The sequence below is a fragment of the Pseudopipra pipra genome, chromosome W (genome assembly GCF_036250125.1).
Source record: "Pseudopipra pipra isolate bDixPip1 chromosome W, bDixPip1.hap1, whole genome shotgun sequence".
Taxonomy (NCBI): domain Eukaryota; kingdom Metazoa; phylum Chordata; class Aves; order Passeriformes; family Pipridae; genus Pseudopipra; species Pseudopipra pipra.
In genome coordinates, this window is record NC_087580.1 from 24,917,787 (window position 1) to 24,933,507 (window position 15,721).

At 48.2% G+C, this 15,721-nt stretch overlaps 1 protein-coding gene and 1 long non-coding RNA gene across 2 annotated transcripts in view; both read left to right on the forward strand.

Moving 5' to 3' along the window:
• Positions 1-3,081: 3,081 nt before the first annotated feature.
• Positions 3,082-4,390, forward strand: LOC135405522 (zinc finger protein 239-like). Its single transcript, XM_064640230.1, has one exon. The coding sequence runs from the start codon at positions 3,088-3,090 to the stop codon at positions 3,910-3,912; it is 825 nt and encodes a 274-aa protein (XP_064496300.1). The 5' UTR covers positions 3,082-3,087; the 3' UTR covers positions 3,913-4,390.
• Positions 4,391-5,284: 894 nt separating this feature from the next.
• The window catches only part of LOC135405723 (uncharacterized), a 267,008-nt gene continuing 256,571 nt past the window's right edge, over positions 5,285-15,721 (forward strand). The window contains exon 1 of the long non-coding RNA XR_010425981.1: positions 5,285-5,642. This is a non-coding gene — a long non-coding RNA (uncharacterized LOC135405723). The remainder of the gene's footprint in view (positions 5,643-15,721) is intronic.

Below are 15,721 nucleotides of genomic sequence, written 5' to 3' on the forward strand. Positions count from 1 at the left end.
GGTGGAAAGGCTGGAGGGCTCGGGAGGGTTTAGCGCGGGGGGTTCGGAGGTTCCCGAGGGTCAGAGCGCAGGGCCTTGGAACCGTCTCGGGGGCCGCGGGGCCCGGAGGCCTCCCAAGAACCCGGAGTTCGATTCGGTTCCTGAGAAAGTCCCTCGGAAAAAAAAAAATTCGAAACCACCCAACCAAAAAAAGAACCCTAAAAAAAGGAAAAGTGAGAAAAAGGTGAAGGAAAAACTGCAAGGGCCAGGATGATTTTATTGCTTTGCTTCAGTTTTTTCTTGGTCTCCTCCTTCTCAGATTCTTTGCTCCCTTCCTTTACAGAAAGCTCTTCTGCTGTTCTGTGGTTTTGTGGTCCCTTAGGGGCTTTTAGAGGTCCCTGAGAAAGTTTTGGGGGGCTCTGAGGAGCTTTGGTGTCGCGAAGGGACTTAGGGGGGAGGTTAAAGGTCCCTGAAGGGGTTTGGGAATCCCTGAGGAAGTTTTGGAGTTTCTGAGGGAATTGAGAGGTCCTGGGCTGCTTTGGGGGGGGGTGTCTTTGAAGCAGCTTTGGGGGTTTCTAGGGGGATTTAGGGAGTCCAAGACAGTTTTGAGTGTCCCTGAGGGGGTTTTTGAGGTACCTGAAAAGGCTTGGGTGTTCCAGGTGTATTTTGCAGATCACTGAGAGGGTTTAGGGGGTGCTGGGGGGGAGATGAGGTCTCTGAAGGGGTTTGGGGTGTTTTTGAGGAGGTTTCGACAGGTCGAGGGATGGAATTCTGAGAGGGTTTCAGTGGTTTCAAAGGGGGAACTGGGGACACCAAGAAGGTCTCAGGGACACTGAGGGGGGGGCTCAGGACTCACCTGCTCATGGTGCTGCCCCTCCTCTTTCCCCGTAGACATCATTAACCCCCCCCAAATGTCTCCCAACCCCCATTTTCCCTTTAATCCCTTCCCCCCACAGATCCCTTTGATGCGCCAATGCCCCCAAACCCCTTTTTAACTCCCCCAAAAACACCCAAAGACCCCCAAACCCCCCCAAATCCCCATCCAACATCCCCCCAGATCCCTTCAAATCTCCCCCAGCCCCCCCCTCAAATCCATTCCAACCTCCTTCAAAGAGGGATCACCCACACCCTGGGACAGGAACACAGTGGGCTGTACTGGGGGCACTGGGCTGTACTGGGAGGGCACTGAGGGGGGCTTAAGTGTCCCAAGACAAGGTGGCCCAGCTCCAGGAGAGATCTGGGGAGCAGTGAGGAGGTACTGGTCTCTATTGGTCTGTACTGGTCTGTACCCCCAATCCCCAAAGCCCCTCCCCAGCTCCCCCAGGACCCTCCCGCACCCCAAAGCCCCCCAGCCCCCCCCAGGCCCCCTGACTTGGTCCTGGTGCCCCTTGAGCATCTCCAGCTCCTGCAGAACCAGGCATTTCTTTGCTCCCCACAGGGTCGTTCCCACACCCAGAATGGAATCTGGAGGCAGCAGGATGTGCACAGGGCTCCCATTTCCTACAGTGCAAAGGGGCTGCAGGGAATGATTCCCCTGCTCTTGCAAATCTGCCAAAACCTGCAGGGCACAGAAGGGGGAGCTTCAGGAATTTACTGGCATTGGGAGTGGAACCAACAGGGTATTGAGAGGAACATATCCCTCAAATACAATCTCTCTGCATACACAATATCTGTCTGGATAGACAGAAAGAGCAATAATCAGATACATTCTGTATCATATATATGGCACATATTCTATAGAATCCATCTTTAGCTATTGTATGATATATCTGTAAGATATTACAAATAATAAGCAACAATAAGGCAAGTGTCCTCCTTAGGGACACACACTTCAGAAGGGACCTTGCACTTGACCCCTAGGTTTGTCCCCTGGGGGTCTCTGCAGCAGCAAGCACAGCCCCACACTGACTGCTCTGGGCTGTGCAGGCATTTGTGGTTCTGCCTGTCTCACACACACACACAAAAGTCTGGTGTAGTGCTGCCCTCAGGAAACCCCCCCAGCCTTGCTCCAGCTAAAGCTGTGGAATTTGTCTTTGTTTCCCTTGGGTTCAGGGTCAGGCTGTGCCTGTGTCCAGCCCAGAGGCTCAGAAAAGCATTTCTCCTGTCCCACTGCAATCTGCTGCTGCAGACAGGACCCAGGCACTGGTGGCACTGGGAGTGAACAGCAGAGTGTTTCCAGGGGCTCTCTGAAGGAACACAAGTGTCCAAAGAAACCAGCACAAGTGTCCACAAAAGTCCCAGTCCATCATCCCTGAATGAGGTTGTTCAGCCCAGGAAAAACTGCCTGAGTTTTATTTCCATGGAAGGAGGTTTTTCCCACTTTAATGTGGGTTTAGTTCCAAACCAGTTTCTTCATTTCCTCCTCCCACTTTCCCTGAAGGACACTGACAGGGACCATGGACACTGACAGGGATCACAGAGTTTGTCCCTTGGCCATACAGCTCCTGCTGTTTGGCAGCACAGGAGAGGTTAATTAGAGCCCAGGCTCCAATGCCAGGGCACGCCTTGAAGACGAGCTTGAAATCAAACAACTTTCCTGCTGGAGGGTTAAATTCAGTCCCCATCACCTTTTTTTGGGCTGAACCTTCATATTTTGGAGTATTTTTTAGCTGAATCTCAAGTTTTTGCACTTTGGGTGTCCGGGGGTCTTCTTGCTATTTCTGAGGGGTTTTTTGCCTGACTCTTGGTAGTTTGGATTTTTCTGGGCTGAATCTTGGTGTTTTGAAGGTTTTTATGGTCACAGGATGCCCGGTGAGTTCTAGAGATGGACTTGGGCAGGAGGAACCCCCAAGCCAACGCGCTCAGCCCTTGTTTTCCCCCCCATCAGGATTTGTCCTTCCCAGAGCTTGGGCAGATGGAGGAGGAGGCTGCGAGGAAGAGGAAGATGCCTTGGGCCCCCCAGGCAGGTGAGGAGGAAGTCAGTGTCCCTTTGGGTGGGTGTTGTGCTGGCTCTGTCAGCCGAGCATGGCTCCGGCTGCAGGACAACCCCGCTGACGCCGCCGTCCTGCCGGGGCCGGAGTTGGGGGGATGTCCTTGGCCTTCCCTGTGGGCCGGAGGCAAATCCCCTCCCTGTCCTTCTTGCTTCCTACCCCAGGCCCCGAGCTGAGGATGGAGAGCCTGGAGGACAAATCCCCCCATGAGACCCTGGTGGGAGAGGCCGTTTTGAAGGGCTCCCCGGCGCAGGAAGGCAGCGGGGAGGAAAAGGGCCGGAGATCCCCCCACAGGAGGGGCTCCAAAGCCATCCCAGGGTGCTCTGAGGAGGAAAGAGCCAGCTTGTGTCGGGAAGGCGGCTGGAGCTTGAGGGGGAGCTCCGACTTGGTGGTCCCTGAGCAGCCTCCCAGCAGGCAGAAGCCCTTCAAGTGTATGGAATGTGGGAAGAGCTTCAGGAAGAGCTCCATCCTTATCCGACACCAGCACATCCACACTGGTGAACGGCCCTACATGTGTGGGGAATGTGGGAAAAGCTTCAACCAGAGCTCCCACCTCATCAAACACCAGCGCATTCACACTGGGGAACGGCCGTACACATGTAGGGAATGTGGGAAGAGCTTCAGTGTCAGCTCCAACCTCATCCAACACCAGTGCATCCACACTGGGGAACGGCCCTACAAGTGTTGGGAATGTGGGAAGACCTTCAACTACAGGTCCAGCCTCCGCACCCACCAGCTCATCCACACCGGGGAACGGCCCTACAAGTGCTTGGAATGTGAGAAAAGGTTTCCGACCAGCTCAGATCTCCTCGTGCACCAGCGGACGCACACGGATGAGAGGCCCTTCCGCTGCACCGACTGCGGGAAGGGCTTCAAGCACAACTCCACCCTCATCATCCACCAGCGCATCCACACTGGAGAGAGGCCGTACAAGTGTGGGGAGTGTGGGAAGAGCTTCACGCACAGCTCTGCCTTGACCAGACACCAACGGATCCATCGATAAGAGAAGCTCTACCAGTGCCCCGACTGCAGGAAGAGCTTCAGACGCTGCTTCCACCCCGAATGAAGCCCCTGATGTTGAGGCAACCCCTGCAGTCCAGTGACTGTCAGTCCATCCCTTTCGACCACAAAGGGCCAGTCCCCTTTCAAGGGAGCAGGTTCTTCCAACAGAACCCTTCTTGGGGGGTGTGTGGAGATTCCTGCCTTGGCTGGGGACCCCCCAAGGTCACTGCTGGAGGTTGAGAGCAGAGATCTCCCCACGAACATTGGTCTGGGGGAGTTCCATCCATCTCTAATTAAGAATTATTGCTTTTGTGCCAGCTTGAGTAGAATTGCTTCAACAATTGCTTTAGTGTAGAGCACTGTCCTATGTTATCCTCTTCTCCTGGTAGTTTTAGTGTTTGTATTGTGCAGTAAATAATTCTGATGAAGATCTTTTGTCTGATCATTTGTAACCCTAAATAAATTCATTTTTATCAATAGATTTTATTTGCAATCATTAAAACCTGTGGGACAAAAGTGGTTCAGCCTCATATACTGGCTGTGTTCAGCCACCAAAGAGAAACACAGGCTACCAACCATGTTCCAAGTGGTTTCCACTTTGGCAAACAGCACTCTCTGGATGGAAAACACCAGTCAAGGCCAAAACATTCCTTGTTGATCCTGATTAAGTGAATGCAGCTGCTGCTGCCTTAACTTGTTCCCACAAAACTTCTCAGGGTTCCTTTGCTTCCAGGAGGTCCCACATGTCACAATGGCCCCCTGATTCCATGAGCTTCCACAGTCTCCAAAGGTTCCTTTAGTTCCATGAGGTCCTGCAGTCCCAAAATGCCCTTTGGATTCTCGGAGATTTCCCATTTTCTCAGGGTCCCTTGTGCTTCAGAAGGAGCTGCAGTGGGACAGTGGCCCCTTGGTTCTGTGAGCTCTGCAGTGTTCCAGGAATCCTTGGGTTCCAGGAGAGCCTGCAGTTTCACAAGGGCCACTTGAATGCAGGAGGTTCTGCAGGGTCCCAATGGCCCCTGGATTCTGGGAGGTTCAGAAATATCTCCGGGCTCCCTTGGTTCCAGGAGGACACTCATGTCAGCAGGAACCCTTGGTTCCAGGAGATTTGACAGTGTCCCAGAATTCCTTTGATTTCATGAGGCCCTGGATTGTCCCAATGGACTCCTGATTCCATCAGCCCCCTCAATGTCACAATGGTCCCTTGGTTCCAGGAGTTTCCACAGCATCTCAGAGTTCCTTTTGTTCCATGTGGACCTGCAGTGTCACAATGGGCCCCGAATTCCAGGGGTTTTCTCAGGGTGACAGTGCTGCCTTTAACCAGAACTATAAAAAGGAAAAACAATTAGAAGTTCCCTGATAACCGTGGCCTGATTCTGACAAGTGAGGCAGAAATTACCCACTGCCCAGCAAAAACCAGTGGGGCCAGCCAGTGGTCTCTGCCCTGGCAGCCCAGTTTCCCCAGTCTCATCTCAAAATGACCAGTTACACTGAAGCAAAGAGCACTGGAACCAGTGCAACAAGCCCCAGTCTGACTTTGACACCTGCCCACGTGTCCTGTTTTCTGCTGCTCTACAGACTTCCTTGTTTAAAATACAATGGAAAAACAAACAGTTTTTGGGGTTGTTTTGGTTTTGGGCTTGGGGTTTTTTTTCCCCCCACTGTTCTCATTAACCTCATTTCAAATCTATTTCGGTGTTTGAAGATGAATTAAAATTTTGAATGATTTTTAATGTTAATGCCTTGACCAAAGTATCAAAACATGAAAAATACAAAAAAACCTCACAAAGCTGTCCATTTTTGTCACAGTCAAACACTCAGAAGTACTAACATAAGCACAGTAAAACCCCCATAAGGAAGATCATTAAAATAATTTTAATATTTACATATTAATGTATTTTTAATAACCTTAACATAAGGAAATTTAATTCCTGACATCAGCTTTCCCCACCTATGTGTTTTATATATGTGTGTTTTAATATAAGTAGATTGTGAGAGATCACAAGGGAAGCAGTTTGCTCACACTTATGGCCGATTTCACACAGTCCAAATTCACAGCAAAAAGGAAGTTCCTGAGTTGTTTCAGGGTTTTCCGTGTTTATACATTTATTTATTTATTTTTTATATTTAAGGCATAGGAATTCAAATTTATATTTGGGTACCATTTTATTCAAACATTTTTTTTATTTAAACATTTTTTACGTATTTATATTTTTTATATATTTGAGGCATAGGAATTTGAATTTATATTTGGATACCATTTTATTCAAACATTTATTTTATTTAAACATTTTTTATATCTTTATTTATATTGTTTTTTAATTTATTTAAGGTGTAGGAATTCGAATTTATATTTGGGTACCATTTTATTTAAACATTTCTTTTATTTAAACATTTCTTATATTTTTATTTATATATTTTTTAATATATTTAAGGCGTAGGAATTTGAATTTTTATTTGGATACCATTTTATTTAAATATTTATTTTATTTAAACATTTATTTTATTTAAACATTTATTTTGTTTAAACATTTTTTACATATTTATATTTTACCACCATCAGATGTTCTGTAAGCACAGCAGTCAAAGCACAACTCACGTAGGTTTGGGTATTTTTAGCTAAGGCTGTTTGCCAGGTTTCTCAGATTTAGAGAGGAATTCCCGGTAAGATGTGACTTTATTCACAGATGCACTCTTTTTTGGGTGTTAGTTTGAAATAATAAACTTTATTGCATTGAGCAAAGTATGTCCACTTCAATAAAGCTCCTCGTGTTTTCAAGTATTTTCCCTCTTCTCTTAAAAAAATGGAAAATAAAAGTCAGTGCTTCAACTAAACATTATCTACGCTCACCAGAGAGGGCAATACTGGATCTTTCAGGATCCACACATTTGGATGCTTTTGCAATTGGTGCTTGAAGCAACTTCTTTTGTAGACAACTGTTGCATTAAGTAAATTAAGGCTTTCACATTCAGCCCCTTCCTTTAGGTAAGGATTATAAAGCAGAAAAGGATGGAAGAATTACTTGGTGTGTAACTGAAAGGCCAAAGTCTTACTCAAGAAAACAAATGTGACAACAGCTCATTTACAACCCAGTGAGAAAACAAACAAAAATGCACCCAGAAAGATTTAGGAGTCACGTGAAGATGAATATAAAAATGGAACATGAGTCACATGTTTTAGAGATTCGAGCAGATGACTGGGGGCTAGAAAGGTGTCAGTGGATAGCACAGGAAGAGTTTTGAGGAAGAGCTGGAAGGAGAAACCTGGCAAGAAATCTGCTGTTCTACACAGACCTGCAGTGGGAAAAACAGTTTAAGACTTCTGAAGGAACAAAGTAATAAAACTCACAGAGCCCAGGAGTAGAAGAGATTCAATACTTGCCAAAAAGCATCAAAACTAAGCTCATGGACACGCATTAAAAACTGAATTCCTCCAATTCATGAATTCCACTTTTTTGCTTTGGGACTGAACTTGGTGATAAAACTGGTCCAAAGTCACAAAATGTGGCAGGGACAACAAAAGGTCAAGACCAAATTCATTTTAGTTAAAGAAAATTGGAAAAGATTCTGTTCCTGTATTCATCCAGTAGAGATGAATATTTTTTTTAATTATTAATTTTAATTTTATTTTTTCTACTCAATCCTGCCAATGTTGTGGTTTTTTGACTATATGAGGAATGATCTGAAGTCTATCAGCTCACAGTTTAATTTAAAAAGAAATAAAATCAAACAAGCAGAAAACCATCCTGGCATTACAGATCATTTTGTGCAAAGCCAGACCTTTGTGAAGGTCTTTTTTTAAAAAGCTAAGAAGTAAATGTTATTAAGGAAGAACAACTTACCAAGCCCTTCGACCAAGAGCAGCTATTTTGCTTACAGTGAGCAAATCAATTGCTCCACACATGTGCAGGGAATATGGGATATTAAAACACTTGAATTAAAAATAATAAAGAAATCCTAAGGACCAAGCATTAGCCTGTGAGTATTACACAAGTCCCATCCCTGAATGAAAAAGCAAACAACCAAGCATTACAGATGACAGCATATGCTACAAAAGACATTTTATGAAAAACTTTCAAGTATCACCAGGGAATGTGTTATCAAAGAATGTGTCTTCAATGCACCACATCCTCTTCTGTGACATCGCATGTCTCCTATGACATCACATCTTCCTCTGCGACATCGCATACCTCTTTGTGACATCGCAGGTTTTCTCTGACATCACATCCTCCTCTGTGTCATCACAGCTTCCCTGTGACATCATATCCTCCTCTGTGAATTCACAGCTCTCCTATGACATCACTGCTCTCTTGTGACATCACATCCTCCTCTGTGACATCACATCCTCCTCTGTGACATTACATCCTCTTCTGTGACATCACATCCTCTTCTATGACATCACATGTCATCTATGATATCCTCCGCTGTGACATCACAGTCTCCCTACAACATCACATCTTCCTCTGTGACATCACATCCTCTTCTGTGACATCACATCGTCCATTGTGACATCACATCCTCCTCTATGACATCACATCCTCCTCCATGACATCACATCCCTCCTCTGACATCACACCCTCATCTGTGACATCACGTCCCTCTCTGTGTCATCGCATGCCTCCTGTGACATCACAGCTCTCCTGTGACATCACATCCTCCTCTGTGACATCACAGCTCTCCTATGACATCACAGCTCTCCTGTGACATCACATCCTCCTCTGTGGCACCACAGCTCCCCTGTGACATCACATCCTCGCCTGTGACATCGCATGTCTGCTCTGACATCACATCCTCCTTTGTGATATCAAAGTTCTTGTATGTGATCAAATCCTCCTCTGTGATATCACAGCTCCCATATGACATCACATCCTCCTCTGTGAATTCACAGCTCTCCTATGACATCACAGCTCTCCTGTGACATCACATCCTCCATGTGACATCACATCCTCCTCTGTGACATCGCATGACTCCAATGCACCACATCCTCTTCTGTGACATCGCATGTCTCCTCTGACATCACATCCTTCATCTGTGACCTCACAGCTCTCGTATGAGATCACATCCTCCTTTGTAACATCACAGCTCTCCTGTGACATCACATCCTGCTCTGTGACATCACAGCTCTCCTATGACATCACAGCTCTCCTGTGACATCACAGCTCTCCTATGAAATCACACCTCCTCTGTGACATCACAGCTCCCCGGCGACATCACATCCTCTTCTGTGACATCGCATGTCTCCTATGACATCACATCCTCCTTTGTGATGTCACAGCTCTCGTATGAGATCACATCCTCCTCTGTGACATCACAGCTCCCCTATGACATCACATCCTCCTCTGTAAATTCACAGCTCTCCTATGATATCACAGCTCTCTTGTGACATCACATGCTCCCCTGTGACATCACATCCTCCTCTATGACATCACATTCTCCCCTATGACATCACATCTTTGTCTGTGACATCAAATCCTCTTCTGTGGCATCACATCCTCCTCTGTGACATCACATCTTCCTCTGCGACATCGCATGTCACCTGTGACATCACATCCTCCTCTGTGACATCACATCCTCCTCTGTGACATCACATCCTCCTCTATGACATCACATTCTCCCCTATAAAATCACATCCGCATCTATGTCATCACAGCTCCCCGTGACATCACATCCTTCTCTGTGACATCGCATGTCACCTGGGACATCGCATGTCTCCTATGACATCATATTCGCCTCTGTGACAGCACATCCCTCCTGTGACATCATATCCTCCTCTGTGGTATCACAGCTCTCCTATGACATCACAGCTCTCCTGTGACATCACATCCTCCTCTGTGACATCGCATGTCTCCTGTGACACCGCATCATCCTCTGTGACATCACATCATCCTTTGTGACATCATATCCTCCCCTGTCGCATCACGTTCTCCCCTGTTACGTCACATCCTCTTCTCTGGCACCGCATGTCTGCTATGACATCACATTCTCCTCTGTGACAGCGCAGCTCCCTGTGACATCACATCCCCACCTGTGAAATCAAATCCTCCTCTGTGACATCAAGTCCTCTTCTGTGACATCACATCCCCCTCCGTGACATCGCATGACTCCAATGCACCACATCCTCTTCTGTGACATCGCATGTCTCCTCTGACATCACATCCTTCAGCTGTGACCTCACAGCTCTCATATGAGATCACGTCCTCCTTTGTAACATCACAGCTCTCCTGTGACATCACATCCTGCTCTGTGACATCACAGCTCTCCTATGACATCACAGCTCTCCTATGAAATCACACCTCCTCTGTGACATCACAGCTCCCCGGCGACATCACATCCTCTTCTGTGACATCGCATGTCTCCTATGACATCACATCCTCCTTTGTGATGTCACAGCTCACATCCTACCCTGTGACATCACATCCTCCCCTATGACATCACATCCTCCCCTTTATGACATCACATCCTCCTCTGTGACATCACATCTTCCTCTGCGACATCGCATGTCACCTGTGACATCACATCCTCCTCTGGGACATCACATCCTCCTCTGTGACATCACATTCTCCCCTATGACATCACATCCGTATCTATGTCATCACAGCTCTCCTGTGACATCACATCCTCCTCTGTGACATCTCAGCTCTCCTATGACATTACAGCTCTTTTCTGACATCACATCCCCCTCTGTGACATCGCATCCTCCTCTCTGACATCTCAGTTCCCTGTGACATCACATCCCCCTCTGTGACATCACATCCCCCTCTGTGACATCGCATCCCTCCTCTGTGACATCACATCCTCCTCTGTGACATCACAGCTCTCCTATGACATCACAGTTCTCCTCTGACATCACATTGTCCTCATTGACATCACATCTTCCTCTCAGACATCTCAGCTCCATGTGACATCACATCCTCCTCTGTGACATCACATCCTCCTCTATGACATCACATCCCTCCTCTGACATCACACCCTCATCTGTGACATCACGTCCCCCTCTGTGTCATCGCATGCCTCCTGTGACATCACAGCTCTCCTGTGACATCACATCCTCCTCTGTGACATCACAGCTCTCCTATGACGTCACAGCTCCCCTGTGACATCACATCCTCCTCTGTGACATCACAGCTCCCCTGTGACATCACATCCTCCTCTGTGGCAATGCATGTCTCCTATGACATCACATCCCCCTCTGTGAATTCACAGCTCTCCTGTGACATCACATCCTCCATGTGACATCCCATCCTCCTCTGTGAGATCGCATGACTCCATTCACCACATCCTCCTCTGTGACATCACATCCTCCCCTGTGACATCACATCCTCCTCTGTGACATCGCATGTCTCCTATGACATTACATTCTCCTCTGTGACATCACATCGTCCTCTGTGACATCACATCCTCCCCTGTGACATCACATCCTCCCCTGTTACAGCACATCGCCCTCGGTGACATCGCGTGTCTCTCCTGTGTGACATCACCGCTCTCCCATGACGTCAGATCCTCCTCTCTGGCATCACATGCTTCCTGTGATATCAGATCCCCCTCTGTGACATCACATCCTCCCCTGTGACATCACAGCTCTCCTGTGACATCACATCCTCTTCTGTGAAATCACGTCTCCTATGGCATCACAGCTCTCCTGTGACATCACATCCTCCTCTGTGACATCACAGCTCTCCTATGACATCACAGCTCTCCTCTGACATCACATTGTCCTCATTGACATCACATCCTCCTCTCTGACATCTCAGCTCCCTGTGACATCACATCCTCCTCTGTGACATCACATCCCCCTCTGTGACATCGCATCTCTCCGCTGTGGCATCACATCGTCCATTGTGACATCACATCCTCCTCTCTGACATCACATCCTCCTCTCTGACATCACATCCCTCCTCTGACATCACACCCTCATCTGTGACATCACGTCCCCCGCTGTGTCATCGCATGCCTCCTGTGACATCACAGCTCTCCTGTGAAATCACATCCTCCTCTGTGACATCACAGCTCTCCTATGAAATCACAGCTCTCCTGTGACATCACATCCTCCTCTGTGACATCACAGCTCCCTTGTGACATCACATCCTCTTCTGTGACATCGCACGTCTCCTCTGACATCACATCCTCCTTTGTGATATCAAAGTTCTTCTATGTTATCACATCCTCCCCCTAGACATCGCAGCTCTCCTATGACATCACATCGTCCTCTGAGACATCGCAGCTCTCCTATGACATCACATCCTCCTCTGTGACATCACAGCTCCCCTGTGACATCACATCCTCTTCTGTGACATCGCACGTCTCCTCTGACATCACATCCTCCTTTGTGATATCAAAGTTCTTCTATGTTATCACATCCTCCCCCTAGACATCGCAGCTCTCCTATGACATCACATCGTCCTCTGAGACATCGCAGCTCTCCTATGACATCACATCCTCCTCTGTGACATCACAGCTCCCCTGTGACATCACATCCTCCTCTGTGATATCTCAGCTCTCCTTTGACATCACAGTTCTCATGTGAGACCACATCCCTCTCTGTCACATCGCATCCTCTTCTGTGACATCGCATCGTCCTCTGTGACATCACAGCTCCCTGTGATATCAAATCCTTCTCTGTGACATCAGATGCTCCTCTGTGACATCACATCCTCCCCATGATGTCATAACCTTCTCTGGGACATCACAGCTCCCCTGTGATATCACATCCTCTTCTGTGACATCACATTCTCCCCTGTGACATCACATCCTCCCCTGTGACATCAGATCCTCCTCTGTGACATCACATTCTCCCCTGTGACATCACATCCTCCCCTGTGACATCACATCCTCATCTGTGACACCACAGCTCTCCTTTGACACCACAGTTCTCCTGTGAGATCACATCCCTCTCTGTCACATCGCATCCTCTTCTGTGACATCACATTCTCCCCTGTGACATCACATCCTCCCCTGTGACATCAGATCCCGCTCTGTGACATCACATCCTCCCCTGTGACATCACATTCTCCTCTGGGACATCACATCCTCCTCTGTGACCTCGCATGCCTCTTGTGACATCAGATCCTACTCTGTGAGGTCACATCCTCCTCTGTGGTATCACATCCTCCCCTGTGACATCACATCCTCCTCTGTGACATCAAATCCTCTTCTGTGACTTCACATCCTCCCCTGTGACATCACATCCTCCCCTGTGACATCACATCCTCCCCTGTGACATCAGATCCTCATCTGTGACACCACAGCTCTCCTTTGGCATCACAGTTCTCCTGTGAGATCACATCCCTCTCTGTCACATCGCATCCTCTTCTGTGACATCACATCCTCCCCTGTGACATCACATCCGCCTCTATGATATCACAGCTCCCTGTGACATCCCTTCCCCCTCTGTGACATCGCATGTCTCCTATGACATCACATTCTCCTCTGTGACAGCACAGCTCCCTGTGACATCACATCCCCCCTTGTGAAATCACGTCCTCCTCTGTGACATCAAATCCTCTTCTGTGACATCACATCCCCCTCTGTGACATCACATCCTCCTCTGTGTCATCACACCTTCCTTGTGACATCACATCTCCCTCTGTGACATCGCATGTCTCCTGTGACATCACATCCTTCTCGGACATCACAGCTCTCTGTGACATCACTTCCTCCACTACGACATCGCATCCTCCTCCGTGACATCTTAGCTGTCCTATGACATCACAGGTCTCCTGTGAAATCACATTCTCCTCTGTGACATCACCGCACTCCTATGACAGCACATCCTCCTCTTTGATATCAAATCCTACTCTCTGACATCACAGCTCTCCCATGACATCAGATCCTCCTCTGTGACACCACATGCTTCCTGTAACATCAGATCCTCCGCTGTGACGTCACATCCTCCTCTGTGACATCACATCCTCCTCTGTGACATTGCATGTCTCCTATGACATTACATTCTCCTCTGTGACATCACATCGTCCTCTGTGACATCACATCCTCCCCTGTGACATCACATCCTCCCCTGTGATAGCACATCGCCCTCGGTGACTTCGTGTGTCTCTCCTGTGTGACATCACCGCTCTCCCATGACGTCAGATCCTCCGCTCTGGCATCACATGCTTCCTGTGAAATCAGATCCCCCTCTGTGACATCACATCCTCCCCTGTGACATCACAGCTCTACTGTGACATCACAGCTCTCCTGTGACATCACATCCTCCTCTGTGAAATCACGTCTCCTATGGCATCACAGCTCTCCTGTGACATCACATCCTCCTCTGTGACATCACAGCTCTCCTATGACATCACAGCTCTCCTCTGACATCACATTGTCCTCATTGACATCACATCTTCCTCTCTGACATCTCAGCTCCATGTGACATCACATCCTCCTCTATGACTTCACATTCTCCCCTATGACATCACATCTTTGTCTGTGACATCAAATCATCTTCTGTGGCATCACATCCTCCTCTGTGACATCTCATCTTCCTCTGCGACATCGCATGTCACCTGTGACATCACATCCTCCTCTGTGACATCACATCCTCCTCTGTGACATCACATCCTCCTCTATGACATCACATTCTCCCCTATAAAATCACATCCGCATCTATGTCATCACAGCTTCCCGTGACATCACATCCTTCTCTGTGACATCGCATGTCACCTGGGACATCGCATGTCTCCTATGACATCATATTCGCCTCTGTGACAGCACCTCCCTCCTGTGACATCACATCCTCCTCTGTGGTATCACAGGTCTCCTATGACATCACAGCTCTCCTGTGACATCACATCCTCCTCTGTGACATCGCATGTCTCCTGTGACACCGCATCATCCTCTGTGACATCACATCATCCTTTGTGACATCATATCCTCCCCTGTCGCATCACGTTCTCCCCTGTTACGTCACATCCTCTTCTCTGGCATCGCATGTCTGCTATGACATCACATTCTCCTCTGTGACAGCGGAGCTCCCTGTGACATCACATCCCCACCTGTGAAATCACATCCTCCTCTGTGACATCAAATCCTCTTCTGTGACATCACATCCCCCTCCGTGACATCGCATGACTCCAATGCACCACATCCTCTTCTGTGACATCGCATGTCTCCTCTGACATCACATCCTTCAGCTGTGACCTCACAGCTCCCCTGTGACATCACATCCTCCTCTGTGGCATTGCATGTCTCCGATGACATCACATCCTCCTCTGTGAATTCACAGCTCTCCTGTGACATCACATCCTCCATGTGACATCCCATCCTCCTCTGTGACATCGCATGACTCCATTCACCACATCCTCCTCTGTGACATCACATCCTCCCCTGTGACATCACATCCTCCCCTGTGATAGCACATCGCCCTCGGTGACATCGTGTGTCTCTCCTGTGTGACATCACCGCTCTCCCATGACGTCAGATCCTCCTCTCTGGCATCACATGCTTCCTGTGACATCAGATCCCCCTCTGTGACATCACATCCTCCCCTGTGACATCACAGCTCTACTGTGACATCACAGCTCTCCTGTGACATCACATCCTCCTCTGTGAAATCACGTCTCCTATGGCATCACAGCTCTCCTGTGACATCACATCCTCCTCTGTGACATCACAGCTCTCCTCTGACATCACAGCTCTCCTCTGACATCACATTGTCCTCACTGACATCACATCCTCCTCTCTGACATCTCAGCTCCCTGTGACATCACATCCTCCTCTGTGACATCACATCCCCCTCTGTGACATCGCATCTCTCCGCTGTGACATCACATCGTCCATTGTGACATCACATCCTCCTCTCTGACATCACATCCTCC

Bases quoted from the DNA above. Each gene is read 5' to 3' on its own strand.
- LOC135405522 (XM_064640230.1), top strand. From the start codon at position 3,088: ATGGAGAGCCTGGAGGACAAATCCCCCCATGAGACCCTGGTGGGAGAG.